This window comes from Eupeodes corollae, chromosome 3, assembly GCF_945859685.1.
Source record: "Eupeodes corollae chromosome 3, idEupCoro1.1, whole genome shotgun sequence".
NCBI classification, from domain to species: Eukaryota; Metazoa; Arthropoda; class Insecta; order Diptera; family Syrphidae; genus Eupeodes; species Eupeodes corollae.
The window spans coordinates 89,556,442-89,575,680 of NC_079149.1; the positions used below are offsets into that span (position 1 = coordinate 89,556,442).

At 37.9% G+C, this 19,239-nt stretch overlaps 1 protein-coding gene across 1 annotated transcript in view; it reads right to left on the minus strand.

Annotated features, from left to right (window-relative positions):
* Positions 1-19,239, minus strand: part of LOC129951092 (CD109 antigen-like) — a 28,232-nt gene that overhangs the window by 1,215 nt on the left and 7,778 nt on the right. Inside the window, exons 2-7 of the mRNA XM_056063101.1 lie at positions 6,435-8,413; positions 4,244-6,367; positions 4,012-4,173; positions 3,757-3,950; positions 237-411; positions 58-163 (exon numbers count right to left, since the gene is read on the minus strand). Of these exons, the coding sequence (XP_055919076.1) occupies positions 58-163; positions 237-411; positions 3,757-3,950; positions 4,012-4,173; positions 4,244-6,367; positions 6,435-8,399 (4,726 nt within the window). The 5' untranslated portion in view covers positions 8,400-8,413. The remainder of the gene's footprint in view (positions 1-57; positions 164-236; positions 412-3,756; positions 3,951-4,011; positions 4,174-4,243; positions 6,368-6,434; positions 8,414-19,239) is intronic.

The window sequence follows — 19,239 nt, forward strand, 5'->3', positions numbered from 1 at the left end:
AAATATTTATTTAGTTTATTTTTTGTTATTTTAAACAATTTCGGTTTAAATATTTACCTGGTGCATAATAATCGTAAACCCGAATTGGAAGATATCTTGACATATTGGCAACTGGAAACCACCGTTCAACGGTGAAATTAAGGCATATTTCCGAGCTATCAAGCTAAATAAGACAAAAATGTATGTTATGTTAAAAAAAAACATTGCTTTTAGAAAAATATTTCAGTATAACTTACATAATCAAAATAGAAAACAATCTTTTTTGTCATATACTTTGCACGCCGTAAATTTCGAACACTTTTGCCCAAAACGTAGGAGTCGAGCTTTTGCTGTTGAATAAAATATCCTGTGGGAATTGTAACATCAAGAATGGCCATACCAGATCGCTCAGATTCGTTAATATGTATCCAGCTTTAAAAGAGAAAAACAAAATGTTGAGTAATGTTATTTTTAAACAGCATTTTTATCCTAAAAATTTGTATCCTAATTTTTTGTTGATACTTGAGCGAAATTTATTGAACAAGTTGGCAGCAAATTTAAAGTTGTGGGTTACTGATTTTCTACAACTTTCGTAAGTGTTTTTTAATAAGGACAGGTAGATGTTGAAATGGAATAAAACAAGCTGTATGTGAGGTATTAAAATATTTTTTTTTTTTTTTTAAAGGCGCATGCATGCCATAAAGTGTGGAATATTACAAATGGCCCGCCTCGGCTTTTTACGGTGGCACGGATCTGAGTGGTCCAATTTTTAATTACTATTCCGCATAGTTCCGGCTGAATTTAAATGATGGCCTGTGTTAAACTTGGTGCCCAATTCACATCACCTTACCCTCAAATCGTTCATGCAAAATGAGGCACGTCGCGCCGCGCCTGGCGTCCTGCTGGAACCACATGTCATCTAGGTCCATTATGGTTCAATTAATTCCATAGAAAATATCATCGTTATGTAGCGCTCGCTGGTGACGGTGACCGTCTCCCTAGGTTAGGTTATAGTGGCTGTCCAAGATGGAAACGGACGCACTTAGGCCAGTTTAAAGGCCCATTGCGATACCACATAAATCTTGAGGCTTCCTCCTAAGCTCAATGGAACCAGCTTGAATCCCTTACGAAACGTGAGAGGCTGATTATACCGATATGATTTAGATCGTTTAGATCGTTAAAGAAGAATTCTCCTAGGTAATTCTTGCGTTTTTGGGCCAGAGCAGGGAATGTGCAGAGAAGATGAAGAACCGTTTCTTCCTCTTCCTCGTCCATACAGCTTCTGCAAAAGTCATTTGAGAATACGCCTAGTCTCGTGGCGTGCTTTCCTATTAGACAGTGTCCGGTTATGACACCTATTATCGAGCTTATATGCGATCTGCTTAGAGAGAGAGCAAGCACTTTGAACGTTTTAAATCTAGAGTTGGCCAGATGTTTTTTGTGACTAGACACGAGGTGACGTTGTTCCACCTGGTGCCGTCTCTCTAACGTGGTTTTCAAAAAAGTACGAACTAATTACGTCGCCGGCCCAAAATCCACACCAAACGGAAACCTTTTGAGGATGCATTATCACCTGGTGAATATCGCGTGGGTTGGTGTCGTCCCATGTACGGCAATTTTGCTTGTTAACACAGGGTCCAGACCTCAGCGCCATAAATGAGAACCGGGATGATGAGTGTCTTATAGATGGTGTTTTTACAGGCTCGAGAGAGGACTTTACTTCTCAATTGCCTTCTTAGACCAAAGAAGCACCATTTGAAAGAGTTATTCTTCGTTTGATTTCAGAGATAGTGTCGTTGTCTGTGTTAATAGCGGTGCCTAGGTAGACAAAGTCCTTAACTACCCCAAAGTTAAAGCCGTCCATGCTGACGTTTTGTCCAAGACGTCGTTGTTCAGTGTCCTTGTTTGATGACAGCATATACTTGGTCTTGCCCTCATTGACCACTAAACCCATCTTCTTCGCTACGTCGCAATGCTCAAAAACGCTCCACTGACATAACGCTTTGATCTTCCAATTATGTCAATATCATCTGCGTATCCGAGTAATTGGATGGACCTTTGGAAGATTGTGCCTCTAGTGTTGACGATTGAGCTTTGCTCAATTTTTCCCAGAACGATGCTGAAGAAGTCGCATGACAGTGCATCGCTTTGTCTAAAACCTTTTTTGACATCAAATGCATCGGTGAGATCTTTTCTGACCTTGATAGAGAAGCGTGCATTCTCCATCGTCATTCTGCACAAATGGATATGTTTGACAGGGATGCCAAAACTAGACATTGCTCGGTAGAGCTCTTCCCTATAGATGCTGTCATACGCGGCTTTAAAATCGATAAAGAGATGGTGGGTATCGATATGAAGCTCCTGGGTTTTTTCCAAGATCTGCCGTAGTGTGAATATTTGGTCGATAGTGGACTTTCCTGGTCTGAAGCCACACTGATAAGGATCAATCAGGTTGTTGACGAATGGCTTCAGACGTTCACATAATACTGCAGAGAGGATCTTATACGCAATGTTAAGGAGACTGATGCCTCTGTAGTTGGCGCAGTTTAGAGGGTCTCCTTTCTTATGTATCGGGCATACTATGCTCAGATTCCACTCATCGGGCATGCTTTCTTCCGACCATATTTTGCAGATGAGTTGGTGTATGATCCGTACCAAGTCATCGCCTGCTGCTTTGAATAGTTCGGAAGCGATGCCGTCCGCTCCAGCAGCTTTGTTTGACTTAAGTTTAGATATAGCTATCTTCACTTCGTCAAGGTCGGGTAGACGGAATTGTTGATCTGCGTCGCCGACGTTGAGTGGTTCTTCCTTACAGCGGAATTCGTTTCGTCATCGCCGTTATATAATTTGGGGAAGTGATCTTTCCATATTCTCAGCATCGACTGCGGTTCTACTACGATGTTCTCCTCATCGTCTTTACAGGCTTCGGTTCGTGGCTGGTACCCATGGGAAGTTTTTTTTACCTTTTGGTTAAATTTACGAACCTCATTCCTGTTGTGACATCCCTCTATCTCCTCGATCGCGCGCTTCTCATGCTCTCTTTTTTCCATCTAAGAAGCCGGTGTTCCTCTCTCCTCTTCTGCTCGTAGAGCTCGCGATCAGCTCTTCTGAATCTTTTTAACCTACTTAATAATTTCACTGATGACAGTACCTTCAGATTTTCTTATTCGTTTCTAGATCCTTATGGATGTGGCCCATCAATGGCAGGATATGATAAATTTATAGCGTTGCCCAATGGGTAATCAAAAACGTTTTAAAGCGAAGTTCTCCCCCAATGCCACTATTCATGGGTGGTACTTGCATTGAGAATTGAACAGCTTCTAGTTCAACGTATGTGTTTTAAAAACCATCTCTTGTAAAGAACATATTTATTCTTCAAAATTTGACCCAATAAAGTACTTGAGTCTTTTAAATAGAGTAAAAAGAGAGCTCTAAAAGTTGTAAGCGTATGATAAATCCCTTACTGATCCATTAGCTACTCTTGAACACCGCGGAAAGGAAATTTTTATAAAAATTGCTCTAGTGAAATAGCTAGATGCATTCTTCGCCTCAAACTTTAAATAACTCAACCGTAATTTCTACGACTGTTAAGAACAGGTATTATTTTTGTAACCACACTAAACACATGTGGAATGCTTTACAGGGCTCAGCATTTTCTAGTCATTATAATAAGCATACGTTTAGAACCAATGAGCATTGATATACCCTTTATAATCCTATCCTTCATTCCTAATTGCTCGCACTGGGTTAAAAAAGAAAGAAGGAAACAATTCATACCTTTGACAACACTCATATGAAATATGTGAATGATTCCTTCCTTGGAAAACGGCATTTGTTTGCAAACTAAATGCAGGCACTGGTGGTTTTGTTTGAAATTTTTCATTATCGACATTATATTGAACATGCATTTGTAAAATAGCGTATCCGGTCCCTTTAGCTTGAACTTTAACTGTTCCCCATGCATTTGGAATCTACAAAAACAAAGAACAACTAAATTTAGAAAATTATCCCTAATTACTATTTCACACTTACATCAACAATCTGCAGTTGTGCCAAATTGCTATCATCAATAAACAACGACTTAGTTCGGTCTTTCAGAGAAGTTGCCTCCAGTGATATGGATAGAGCAGAAACATCTCGAATACGAGAATATACAGTGTACTCGATTAGGGCTTTTAAAGCAGCTCCAGTGTCCTTTTTAAAGAATACAAAGGTGGTCATCTCAAGATTTCCGCATACAAAATTTACAAAACCAACAACTCACCTGGGTAGAAGCCCATCCACCATCTGTCAGTCTTTGTGCATTTAACCATTTCACAATAGGGTCCACCATGAATTCTCTCCGCTGGACATAAACCAGTAAAGCATAAGCCGTCGTTTCGATGTTCATCGAATCAAATTCGTATGGCAGTCGAGGCAGGGAGAAATACTTCTGGTTCTCTATTTTACTTGGCGGCGATGACAGATCATCCCTGCCCCAGTACATGTATTCTCCAATAGTCTTGGCGTGTTTCCGCAATATTGCAAAAGCATGTTCCGCTGTAGGTGCTTTGCAGAGTTGTAAGGCATAAGCGGTCAGTGCCACATCATAGGCCTCCGAGGTTTCTGCCAGCAGCTGCATGTTCCTCTCGATCCAGTAGAGAGCTCTTTGCTGAGCGAGGACCACTCGCGCACCCAGGCTGCCTGAAAGATCCTTGACAGTAGCCAGGGTAATCAGAACGTGAGCAGTGAGGGAAATATTTCGATTGGCAATATTCGAATGATTCATTTTGCGATCGGGCAGCCAAGTCACTTCGAAAAATCCACCTTCAGGCCCTTGATGTTGCAGAATCCATCGAATTCCCTTCTCAATCACCATCGGATCAATGTAGATATAGTTTTCCCATTCATAAAATGCTGCCTCCTGAAAAGTTCTTACGCAATAGGCAGTCAGCCAAACCGAAGACTCGGAATTATTCCAATCGGATCGAAAGAGCGAAAATGAACCATCTTCGCGCATGAAGCTCAGTTGTCTCTGATACGCTTGATTCAGATGGTGGAAGGCGTTCTTCTCGATTGTCTTGTTCCGTTGATTTATCAACCTCATGTACATAACCGTGTAGAGATTCACAGCGAAGCTAAAAGCATTCTGTTCAGCACATTCCATCGGCAGATTCAGAAGTGATGTGGCATTTATGGGCATTGTAGGGAATATCGGTCCAACCACATCTCCAACTACCGAGATCTTAGCCGAGTTCGATCCATACACAAAATATCGGTCCACTTGATAGGGAATTATGGGGGTTTCGGTGATGTTCAAGTGCATGTACTGGAAGACGTATGCTCGGTTACTAAGATCGAGAAGAATCGATTGGTGTCGGTATTGAGGCAGCCCATCTGGTTCGACTTTAAGACGCCGCGTGACTTGATCAGTACCGAGCAGAGTTGCAGCATGAATTGTCACGTCGATTTCTCCTAGTTTTGTTGGAACAATTGGAACATAAACAGTGCTTGAGGATTGTGCATCGAGGTAGACGAAGAATTGCTGTTCACCGAATGAAGTACGTGGATTGTAAGCCGCTACCACTCCATCCTCTTCCACATGAACGAACTGATATTCATGAGAGGCATGGAGAACCACGGTGGCCTCAATGGCACTGCATTTGTAATTGAACACAGTCACCCGAATGCCAATCTGCTCACCCTGTCTCGATTCCAACGGCATCTCCACATTGATGTAGAATGGTTGTTCGCCTATATACTCAATTGGAGCAGCCACAATTCCAAATCCTCCCGATGGACTGACACTAAAAGCCGAGACCATCCAGTACGCTGGCCCATCAGGTACGTCCACGTTGAAAATGAATCGACCGTGTGGCCCAATGTTGACATCACGCCACAACCAAACGTTATCGTAATGTCTTTGGACTCGATTGAAGCGATACTTGCGATATTCCATTAATTCCGATTTATTGAGGATTTGGTATTTCATGTCGTTTTCATAGCCAGACCATGAAGGTTCCCATTTTCGAGGCACTTCAGCATCGGTGAAAATAATCAAGTCATTCAATTCGAAGGTCCTATTGGCATCTATACCAAACGAGGTTGCTGAATATGAAACCATTTTGTCCTGTGGCCCGAGGAATGTGTGACTATGGACTCCACTACCTCCTAACCCATCAAATGTTGTCATCTTCTCAAGTATTCTCATTTTGCTAAGATCACCCTTAAAAGTGTTGTCTATGGCGGAGAGGCCAACGAAGGATCCAGGTTCTCCGTATACAGCAACTTCGACGCGTTCACCGGTTCGGGATTTTCGATTGTTGACGTGAAAACTAAAATTATTCCTCGACAAACCATTGACTGGAAAACTCAGAGAATCAACTACAATTTGACCTTGTTGAGTAACCTGAAAGTTCATCAAAAGAAGTTACAGCCAGGAAATCTTTTAGAACTGTTTTTTTTTTTTTTCTTACCTTCCAAACAACAATAGTTGCAACTGGAGCCATCTCTGCACTCAATGTCACCGCCATAGTGTGACTTCCTTCTTCCATAGCCTCTTCATCACTCAAAACTACAACTCCCTTCGAAACGATCAAATAGTTAAACGACCTCAGGAAGAAATTCGTTCGTATGTGAAATATAATGTACTCGCCAACTTCTGGTTCCTCGGTACTCGTTGTTACCCCAATGAATTGATTCCTTGGCGAATGATGTGTTATCAGAAGAAGTTCCGCCTTAACATCACGATAACTTGCTTCTAGCTTCATCGTGAGAACCCCCGAAAGAAATTCCTTCTCCAATTCCATGTCAGTGAGTAAATCGATCTTCAAAGTCCAAATACCAACTGTCTTGGACATTTGCAATTTCTGTAGAGGATATTCTTGTGCTCCACTTTTACTCTGAATAGTTCCGGTTACAATCATTTCAGTGTTCTCCAGGAATTCCCTTCCCAAAGGTGACCCATCCTGATTTTCCACGACTACATGCGCAGTGAAGGCTATATAAGGTTTGAACACTTGAACTTCACCTCCCAAGAAGGCTGCCTTCAGAGCTGGACTATAGAGCCTGGTCAAGGAGTAACCCGAGATAACTTCGTTGTAGAATCTCTCGCCAACCGTTGCTATGACTAAGAGTTCCATTTCAGCTAAATTTGTCGACATCTGTTCCAATTGAGACAGGGACAGTTGGAAATCGTATGTTCCGTTGAAGTATCTCAGATAGGGCAGTAGATTCCCTTCGGAATCAGGTTTAGTAAGCCAAAACGGCCACTGTTCGTCGAAGTTGAATGTGTGCTCCTTAACATCTTCGAGTGATGCATTCAGGATGCTCTTGGCAGTTCTCCCAACACGATACTGTTCATTCAGCGCCTGGTAGTCAATCGAACCAAGAGGAGCTAAAATCGCCCGGAGAGTCAGATTCCCCTTGACTGGAGCACCACTTGTAAAATTCGCCATCACCTTTCCGGCTATAAATGGTTGTGAAATGAGAAAACTTTCCGGCATTGTGACGTTCACCTCGAACCGTGTTTGATAGTACTCCTCGACGAAGAACGATGACTCTTCGATCTGTCCCTGAGCCACAACGCGTATTGTCCATTCCCCAAAAACAGGTTGATCAGATAGCTTGTACTCCAAACTCACACTTCCCAAATAGGACAGCCTCGATAGCCACCTACGCATCACATACTTGTTCGGATCCAACATGAACACATCGATTGCCTTGTCGTAGCCCTTGAGTTCTGTGTTAATTGGTATAGTTCGGAATCTAACCGAATCACCCTGTCTATAGAAGGGTTTGTCCATTTCTACAAATATCGACAAGGATCTCTGTGAAAAGGTCAAATCGGTTTCGTTGAGAAATGCCAGATTCTCCGAGGGATGAATGTTTGCATAGAAACCCTTGACTCGCAATTTATAATCGCCAGCCACACTACTTGTGGGAATTCTCATCAGAAGAGTCTCGGGAATTCCTTTCTTCACTTCCTTTGTATCGCCAGATATTTCCACACCGTTGTGTGATATACTTGCATGAACTGTTATCGGATATTTGGCCTCCAGAATGCTAACTGACACCTTGTAGATGATTCCAGGACGCACCAGTTTCGATGCGACTATGAAGTGTGTGGCTTGTTTGGAGAAAATGTTGTCACGGAACTTTGCAATCGGTTGGTGATGATAGAGGGATTTTTGTCCATTATAGTTTTTCGCGTCAATCTTGTTGGATTTTTCTATGTCATTTCGACTATCGGTCTTGTAGAGAGTCTTGCCAATTCGGTCCTGATGATCACTAGTAAGTTTCGTAGCACTTTCGATGCTGTATTCGAGGATGCTCGACTCGGGATAGCTATCATCCGGGTAGAGTTCGGTTATGGGTTCTATAATTTTTGCTTGTGCGGGTGCGTAGACCAGAAGAAGAAGTATCACAAAATGTGTAATCATGATGAAAGGAGTTCCTGTAAAGATAAACAAACAAAAAGTTAATAAATTGTTAATGTAGTTGAACTCAAGTGAACTTGAGTGTTACGCCTCCCATGAAGTCATTAAGACTTCTCTTTTTCAAAACAAGACCATTATCTCAACACCTCTCAAACGCATTATGAAATCTTCATAACAAAATAAAAAAAAATGTTTTCCGCCTAAAAACTCAACCAATGGTTTTTCTGTTTTCAAAAAAAGAAATTTATATTATTTGTTGTTTATGTTTTCTTTATAAATATATAAAACAAAAAACAGTGGGAGGTTGGTGTTAATATTCCATTTGAATTCCTCGGTTCATTCAAATGCTTAGGTAGGTACATATTCGAATTTAGAGTGTCTGGTTGTTTGTTGATTTTGAACTTGGATTATTGGATAAACACAAAGAAAGGAAATTATTTTTGTAGGTAAACAAAAAGAAGAAAAAACACAATGCACATTTTTAAATCCTCTTATTTGTCGACTTATGACTAATTGGGGAGGAGAGCGATGACTGACGAGTATGATGCAGGAACCATCGCTCTACTGATGGACAAATAAATATTTCTCGGATATGGATTAATTAGCTTTGGGGCGGGCGGGCTTTCGGTGAGTGGATGTCAATGATGTATGAGATTGAGGAAAAGTCTAATGATAGCTCTACGTGCTCTAAATCGAAAAGCTTTAAATCCTATTCGAATAATAGGGACATAAGAACTTTTGTGGATGTGATAATTTAAATGACGAAATCTTGTTAATGCCGCAGTAAATAAGAAAGTGGATTTATTTATTTTTTAGAGTGTCAAATGTTAATGTTCTTTTATACAAGATTATATATTTTTTTTAATGCGTATTGATTTGGGAGTGTTTTATTTAAAGAATAAGAAAAATAAAAAGTGCAATGATTCAGTTTTAGTTGAATTGTAAGGCATTTGAAAATCTCTTACAACGAGTAATTGTTTTTAATATGGCACATTAAGGTCCCATCATTTTTATTTTATTTATAAGCAACTAGCAGACCCGCCCACGCGTTGTTGTGGACGAATGATTTATGTAGGATTTAAGAGATAAAATTTAATACTAAATTACAGTTTTTGTGTAATGATGCTCCAATCGGTGTAAAGTATTTTTGGTGAACCGATCTTTTGTTAACACAATTAAACTTGATGTTCTTCCTATTCGTAGACAGGCCACGTATAATTGCCAATGGAAGAAACATGAATTTCAGTAAGTCCAAGTCTTTTTCTTTTGAATGGTGTGAAAGAATTTGATGGTATCATCGGAATACATGGTAACGAAACAAGTGTTCCTTTAAACTTTTCTGTCAAAATAGTTGTTTCAAGAATGTTTCCAGTAATTTATTTGATCAAAAAATGAGTACCGGCGCATAGTTCAGGAGGGTTCAAATTACACAGAATAATCGGTGATCTAACTTTCAATCGAAGATTATGTGTTGCCTTCCTGATATATGTAAGGAATTAAAGAATTCAATTGAGAAATTCATGGAATTGAATGATTTTAAATCTCTTGGTAGGTAAGAATTGTTGTAGCTGGTAGTTAATCAGATCTACACTTTTTGTTACCGCGATTACTAATTCATTTATTAATTAAAATATTGGCAAATAGATGACTTGGCGAGGACGTTATAGGAGCATCAGTAAGAGTCAGATCCCAATTGTTGTCAACTTCTAAGTCATCAGTTTTTGACGAAGTGAGACAAATTCAGTTAATGTCGTTTTTGGTGGTGGTTAAAGTGGCCATCCTAAGTCAGAACTCATCCCGGAAATGAAAAATACTTGTAAGCATACTTAACGAAAACAATTGTTTGTGTTTTCAACTAGTTTGTTCAAAGCTTTTTCCTTTGGATAGCTTTAGTTTAATTTCATATTGGAAGAACCAGGATGCAAAATAAATTATCTGATGATAAGAAAGAGGCAGGACATGAATGTTTAAATTGTAAAGCGATCGCCTATTGGTTGTGTAGTTAGGTAGGTGTCTAAAACGAATAAAGAATAGTTTTTTGACGTGCTCAGCTTTATGCAGATAGATAGATAAAGACATGAAAGAATGTTATTGGTAGGTAGGGGTTCTTTCAACAATTCAATCACATTCCTTCTTTCCTACAAGTTTTAAGCGCAAACATGGAGTTATTATGTTCAGTTTATTTTTTTTTTTTCGTTAAAGTTAAATTTTACAAAAAATTAAAAAAATTCTATCAGTTTGTTTCTGAGAAAATTCAAATTATCGTTTCTTGACCAACAAAAATGTATAAAAAAAACGCCTAACGCGAATCTGCTCAAAACCTTAACTTCCAACTTAATCGACTGTAGGCTGTAGGAGCGTGGACAGACAGTGAAACAATAATAAAGCAGGCATCATGCCTCCCATCCTTTTCAACCTTTTTTTTGTAAAACTTCTTTTTTGTTATTTTGCCAAACGGTGACTTCTTATTGCTTTCAAATTTCGTAGTTTTCAAATTTTTCAATAAACTGTAAGCTTTTGTTATTTTTTCCTACAAGTTTTCTACTCCTTAATAGTAGCAAGCCTTAGCAATGCAATAGATACGGGGTCCCTAATTTCAGTAGTGGTGTGAGCGTCATAATCGGTGCCGAAGAATGAAAGGCTGGGGGACAAACCAGTCGCTAACGAGCTCATTCGGATGCCTTGGCAGGGTCCGTCTTATTTTCTGCCTTACCCCGGTATATCGGTTCTGCCGGTATCTCTTTTTTTCCCGACCTACTCGTGGGACCAACATTCAACAAATTTTAACAAAATGGACGAACTAGACATGACAAACGTAAAACCATACACAGACTTGGAGGATGAACTCTTGGCCTCCAGCCAGGAGACCTTGAAGAGGAGCTCATTTAGCGCTGGTAGTTCCAGCACTTGTGAGCAACCCAACAGTACTATTCATAGCACTTCTATACTTCCTAAACCGTATACAAAACCGAAACCCTCGAGTAGCAGTGCAACCATCGGAAGGCGCTCTTCTCAGGAACCGCTTCAAAACGGCCTCTCACATTCTTGGCAAGATTGCCAAAAATGAAGTGACAGGAGTGATTCATGAGAGGGACGCCCAAGATAAAATAAAGTACCAGAAGGTTCTTGATGAATACAATAACATTCTGGTCAACCGAGAAAAGGCCGTTAAGCGAAACAGATCTCAGGTAGAGATCTGCCCGTCTCCGAAAAAGAGAAAGCTTGACGACCGGACAAAGCCAGTGAAAGCACCATCTTCTGGAGCAGCGCAACTCGGTACTCTTTGTGAGGTTGTCAGGGATGACCTCCAAGTAGCAGTTGTGGATGAGCTCTCCACAAACAGCAAAGGTCTGCTGAACGTGTGGAACTCTATCGAAGGCAAGCTCTCTGAGAGGGTGTTTTCATACACTATATCAAACAGTGAGGGCCCCTACCGTAGTTTTGCCTCTGGCGAGATGCTAAGGGGGTATAGGGTAATTAAGTGTGCGGACAGGTGTGATTATCTCTAAGTATGCTTCAGATAATCTGGGAGTTTTCCTTAGGGAGTTTTCTTTACTCTGCCCATAATGCACCATCACCTCCGAATATCTATCAATATCCAATAAGTAGACAATCGTAGAATTATTTTAAAATACAAACAAAATTGGATGCTTAGACGAATACAAACGATTGCAAACAGTCGTCCAATTTTTCGGTAGAACATTTGCCAATGATTGGCTGCTAATATTTGTCTGCAACTTTTGACAGATAAAATTGGGTGTTTATATATTTGATGGAAAAATGTTTAAAGTATTGGAAAGTTTCCAATCGTGTTTACTTATGTAGCTTAAGGTTTGTACAAAATCATTGGAAAATTACAGAAGTCATTGGGCAAGTTCAGAAAACATAAGGGACTTCATTTGCAGTCAACTGCATTCCTTGAACGTACATTTTGACCAATTCAACTAGTTAGTTTTTCAAGTGTCATAAACTTCAAACTCAGAATTTTACTTCCCTAACTTCTACCTTCAGTTTACCGTACAAAAACATTATTGTCTTCAAAACAGTCCTCAGGAAAACTACAAGTACATCCCAATTTCCGTTTCGTATTGTAAATAAATATTACTGGAGTGGAATCGGCTAAGGTGACAATTGACTATCATTTTTTTGATAGGCAAATTGACTCTAATATGGAATGTCGTAGGCTTTTCTAAAGTGAACTAAGAAAATTTTCCAGTCGTTTGTGTAAGTGTCTGGTAGCTCTGTTCGGAATAAACATATTTCTTTTGTGCCAGGCTTTTAAGGTATCATTTTGACTATCACCTTACGTAGATCAAATTTGATCATTTTGATTGTCATTTATCAACAATCACCTTAGCCGATTCAACCTCTGATTTCTTTCCCAATTTGACGAGAAACCCTTTTGCACAAAATATTAAATTAAATTGTGCAACAAATAAAAAAAAATCGTAGAGAAATAAAGTTCAACTTTTAGTTAATTAAAAAAATCGATTTTATTTCTGACATAAGTTGACTTGTTATCGAGATTTTTTTTGACTAACTTTCCAGTCAAGTTTCCAATAAAGTTACCTTAATTGGAAGGCAATTTTTTGGCAGCTGGCCAATCAGATGCTACAAACTTGCCTTACTGTCAAGTCCCTTATGTCGCCTGAACCTGCCCATTGTTTTACCTAAACAAGGTAAGCCACCACCAGAAGTACCATTTTACATACCAATATCACTTATATCAATAATGGCAAAAGTTTTCGAAAAACTTTTACTAAAATGTTTTGGAAATATAAAAGAAAAAAGAAGATTTATTTCGAATCATCACTTAAGATTTAGAAATAAATATTCCCTATAGACCAAGTACGGATGTGGTGGTAAAGGCACATAAAGAAAAACAAGTATGCTGGGCTATATTCTTAGATGCTGCTCAAGCTTTTGACAAGTTTTTGCACTTAGGACTTGAGTATAAATTGTGTAGGACCCTTCGCAGACAGTGCTACGAAATACTGAAGACATACATACATATTTCAAGATAAGTCCAGACCAAAGAAACATTGTTTTCTTTGGTTTGGACGCTTCCAAAAATTCTTTAAAATATTTTTCTTATACTAAGTTTTTTGGAATTAAAGGGAACCAGATGATATACAAGTTTATCTGTTTTCAATTTCGAATGGGAGCTTTTACAAAGTTAGAACGTGCGTGAGTGGCTATAATTATAAATATAAAATGTCACGAAAAGTTTAAAGCAACGAGAATGTTATCCCATTGATAAAAAAGTGTATAAAATAAAATGAAATTTGTGGAATAGACTTGGCGAACATTTTAAAAACTAAATCAGATACATATATGAGAAACAAAAAAACATTTCAGAAGAAAAAGATACATTTCACACCAAAAAAAAACAAATCAGGAACTTTTTTTTAAACAAAGTTTTCTGAAATGTTTCTTATGTTGACACACTTTACAAAACCGATTCTTTTGAGAACGGTATGACAAACAAACTCGGAACTAACGAAAATAGAAGCCACTGCAAGGAAATATAATAAAGAAGCCAACTTAGTTATTATACTAGAATATTGGTGTTAGATAGATCCGTTGCAAAGGCTACTCAACAATGCCGTCGCTAAAACACATAAGTATTTGAACGCAAAAATGGCGTACCAAACAATGGGTGCGCTGCAAAGTCATACCCACTGCGAACTGCAGACCGTCTTAAATGTACAAGACAATCTCCGCAGATTAAGAGGAACCATGAGCTAATGGTCTAAAAGCAAAAAATGATCTACACACAATTTAAAAGAATGCTGAATCATTAATGCTAAAACGGTTTTTAGCAGAAAAATATTTTGTTTGTATTTTTATAGCTAACCCTTAAACGTATTTTTCTGAATCATGAGAGCATGAATTATTAATGTTTTTAAAAAACTTCATAAAGAGTCAATTGAAGACCAAAGATCATTTCATGGCTGATGAGAATTTCCGTAAGTTCAGTGAGGTACTTAACAAATTTAAACTGTCTCCAGAAGATAAAGGTTTTTACTTTGGAAAATCACTAAACAATTTATTATTAAGGACTATTTGTATTTTGCCCTAGCCTTGAAAAAATAGTATTGTGTTTTTTTGTTGCATTTTAAAGAGGTTTATTGCAAAAACCTGACCCAATAGATGGCCGCCAAGTTACCGCTCGCGATTAGCTTGAATAAATCACAGCCTAGAGGCCTAATTTTTAAATACTTTTTACATTAATTTGGGTCGTATTTGAGCAATAATGCTCCAAATATTCTCTTTCTTCAAATGTCTCGGGATTATCAGCGTAGAAAAGCAACTTCAATAACCTCGTAAAAAATAGTCCAGCCATGTTAAATCGCACGATCTTGGATGACATGCCACTGGCTCGCGATGGTCACCAAAAGTGGCCTTCAATATATTGATGCATCCAGCGAACCGATTCTAGAAAGCATATTTCTTATAAAATGGAAACTGAGCATAAATCAAATGACAGCTGTCAAATAGACTAACTCTAAAAAATTTACATTGCCGAATTGAAAACCACATGTCTAAAAAACACTCTTTATATTTGAAAACAGTGAGTACACGGCAAAGCGACCTTCGGTGTTTTCAAAATGTTTATTTTTGATGCACTTTTGTTTTTCACATTAATATAATACAGTACCATTTATTCTGCAACTTTTCACGCTTAGTACATTAATTTTTCAGCCAGTAATATTGTTATTATTTGTTTAAATACAACACACCAATCGGCGTAAACTTAAATTTAATAGTTGGTCTTATCTAAACTAAGAAAACGAACTTATTAATTTTTATTTTAAAAACTATTAACCAAAACCATGAATAGAAGAGGATAATACCGTTTTTAATTTGGTTAAACTCCGCGTCCTCTTTTTTGATGAACTTTACACAACGAATAGACAATTGTCATTCCTAAACAGGCAAAACGTTCTACTCTAAATTTAGTTCTCAAAAAATATTAAAACAAACCACCACAAAGAAAAGAAAGAATCCGTTAAATATTTTAACACGCAATAATATTCCATGCCCTTTGGTCGGTTTACCCTTCAGTTCACGTTCACGCAAACAAAGGATATTAATCCTTAAAACAATGGGGGTACATAATGAACTGACACATAAAACAAACTAAAATATGGAAATACACTAAATAAAAAAAAACACAAATGAAGCTGAACCGGATATCTTTAAGGACTCTAAGGACTATTCATCATTCTTGCACTATTCAAAGACACCAACTCGTGTTAACTATAAAACAAAATTATAAATACACTCACGCATGCAGGAGAACCTGCTCTTCTTTCAAGGGAATACACTCTTTGTAAACGTTATTCTTTTTTCTATACAGAACAGAAGGGATACAAGTAGAAGGCACTTAAGGGTAAAACAAAAGGCTCTTTAGTTCTTCTTTTATGAGAAAATGAATTATAAAATCACTCAAATCGATTTTTTCACATAAAAGGAAACTTGCTTTAACTAGTTTAGGGTTATTTTCTATTAGAACATGTAACGAGCCGCTTTGCCTGTTTGGGGTCGTGACTGGCTTAATTGAACCCGTAGCTCAGCGGTTTCGAAGGTTCTTCGACCCAGGACTCATCACAAAAATAATGCCAGTCTAGCATCCCGGTGGTAGTGATGCGCGAGATATTTATCATAACCCTCCCTACCTGGTTGTCTTCCTCGCTAAGAACAACCCCATTCCTCGGCTTCTTTTCCTTATCACTTCTTCCCCATTTTCCCCTTACTCTCTCATCCCTTTAGAACCAAAACTTAAGCCATCATCTTCATGATTTTAGGCTTCATAAAAATTCCATCGCTTTTCTTTTTAAATAACAAATTTTTTTATTTAGATATTTAAATTTTAAAATGGTTTAATTTATAAACTGTATATATATATATTTATATGCATGTAGCAAAATTTAGATTTCTATTTAACACAAAAATTGATTTATTACTTTAAATCTTTTATTTAATTTTACATAACAAAATAAAGTGGCAATCATACGCCAATCAACCAAAATCTATCATTGATTCGATAAGAATCGTCTTCGATTTTATTACCAAAAATTGGATCTTCAAGATCTCTTTTACTTCTTGTTCTTTTAAACTCTAATTCAACTCCCCTTTATGCGGAACCCCCCCTTTGTTTGAAGTTATATATATACGAACGTATATCTTCTTTTTTTTTTTTTATTTTAATTCGTATATAGTATGTAAAAAAGGAAACATAATCGACTTACCCCGTTCTTCTGCTGTAGTGGCCACTGCTGCTGGAAGGCTGGGTCGACGAATTGTAATGATGGTAGATATATATACGTATATAAATTGTTCACTTTAACTAACTTCAAACAAACTATGTAAACTAATTGTATATTACGTTTCGCGGAACGTATCAAATCAAAAAAATTTCGTAATTGATTAATGATAATGATGTTACCACAAATTTAATTTACTAGTTAAGAAAATTTTTTAATTTTAAAACAAAAAAAAAATTTAACTTTAAAAAAAACACTATATGTATGTATTATATTAATTGGCTTCGAACTGCCTTATGTCTAACGGTGGGGTTTTGTGTCGGCGCCTAGACACTCTAGGCTACCGGGCTTCTATAGCTTGGGTGTGCTGAATGCTGAGTTTGAATCTGGCCACGCAATCCTGTTGATTTTTTTGTCATTGAACATTTATAGGTGTTTTATCCTTCAGGATACCTTTCGGGAGCTTGATAAAAAAAAGGATTTCTTTTAAATTTAAGCACAAAATGCAGATTCTTATATGCATGTAGTTCTATGTATGCATCTACGTGCATACATATATTACATATATATATAAATTGCAAATAATGTCGCCATTTACCTTGATGGGTGGATAATTAATTCCTTTTCAATTTCTTGCACACCAAAGTAATTTTTTTTTTTAAATAAAGAAACCAAATTCACGTAAAAAAAAACTTTAACGTTTAGTAGTTAAAATAATTAGAATATGACACTAATATTGGTAACAACTTTATTTTTTGTCATATAAGACTGCTCTTTATGTTTCTGATGTTTCTCTTCGGCTTTTAAAATTGAAAAAGGTCTAGGCTTCCTAGCCAACCTGCGGACTACCCGTTTTCATATAATAGAGAAAAGCTCCTATCCCGTTGATGGTTCTCCACTTCACCAACACACGAATCCCAGTTTTTATCTCACGCTTCTGAATCAGCGCGGATTGGTCTCTTTTTGTAAAGTGGAAATGTTGCTTCTTAGAAAATCTACTCAACCTAAGCTTCCTAACCAACATTTCCACTTTACCGCCTCCGTATCTGCAACGATTGCTACCAGCTATTAAGTGTTGCCTTCTTTTTGTTGCATACTTTAGGGATACCCGGTTTCGGTTATTTTGAAAATGAGCTTGTAGGTAACAGGGCTTTGCATTTTGCAAGTGTCTCGCCCACAAGGAACATGCAAAGGAACCCACGACCTATCTAATAAAAACAGAGATCGAAAAAAATATTCCAAACAAAATCGTGACTTGAAACGAATTTACGTTACATACAAAAAAATAGGAAGTAAACATCAACGAAACTCAAGTATTGATTGGCAATAAAGCAATCGGATTAGGTCTTGTCAAATAAAATGTAAACACAAAAATATACATACGCACATATAAACATACCTCTGTATGAGAATTGGAGTTTGGTTATGCAATGACCATATGGTTACATTTTGTTAGTTTTGTTTTTGTTTTCTTTTTGTTTTGCCGTCGGGAAATGAAGTTTGAAAATGATGCTTTGCCGACGGGAATTAGAAGGTTAAGAAAAAATTGTTTTGCCGTCGGCAGAACGCATTTTAAATGATTTAAAAATGTTTCTTAGTGAAACGAATTATGAAAATGTTTTTTTTTTTTCACCAGGAATCATTTGATTCAAGGGAAACGTGGGACGCGAACCCACTTAACTTTTATCTAGTCGGGCAAAAATAAAAAATCATATTCATTGTCTCATATCCTTGGCATGGAATATACCTAAGGATTTGCCATTTAAATTCTCTAGTTCATACATGGCACTGCCTATAACTTTTTTAACGCGACATTTGACAAATTTAGGCAAAAGTTTGGCGCTAATGCCCTGAGTAAAGTTACTCTGCGCGAAGTTTCGATGAAAAACTTCTTGTCCTTCACGATAATTGACGGCTTTCGCACGAGTATTGTACGTGTTTTTTGACTTAACGTATGCCCTGAATATATTCTTCGATATATTTTGTCTCGCGAGGGCAGTTTTTACAGCATTTGGCAAGACTAACATTTCCGAGTCGTTCAAGGCATCCAGTTTTCGTAAAAGTCGGTATGAGGATCCGTGAGATATCATGTTTTGCCCAAATAGAGCAAAGTATGGTTGGCAATTCAACGATTCATGTACATCGGAACGTAGAGCGCAAGCTATGCTTGACAAATGAACGTCCCAATCATTTTGCTCCTTAGATATCATCACCCTTAACTTGCTCAAAACGCTCCTGTTAACGCGCTCGGCAATGTTAGCCTGCGGAGAATATAGTGCCGTGCGGATGTGCTGCACTCCATAATTAGACAAAAACCGTTTAAACTCGCTGGAGATGAATTGTCGCCCATTATCGGAATGAATATATTCAGGGGTCCCGAAAGTATGAAAAATATCGCTTTCGAGGAAAGCTATAACTTTCGACGAGGTAGCTTTCGTCATTGGTTTGAGGAACACGAATTTAGTGAAAGCGTCAACTACTACGAAAACATATACATTTCCTCGCTTCGTACGCGGATAAGGTCCCAAAAAATCTATGTACAACCTCTGAATTGGTCTTTCCGTCACGATCTG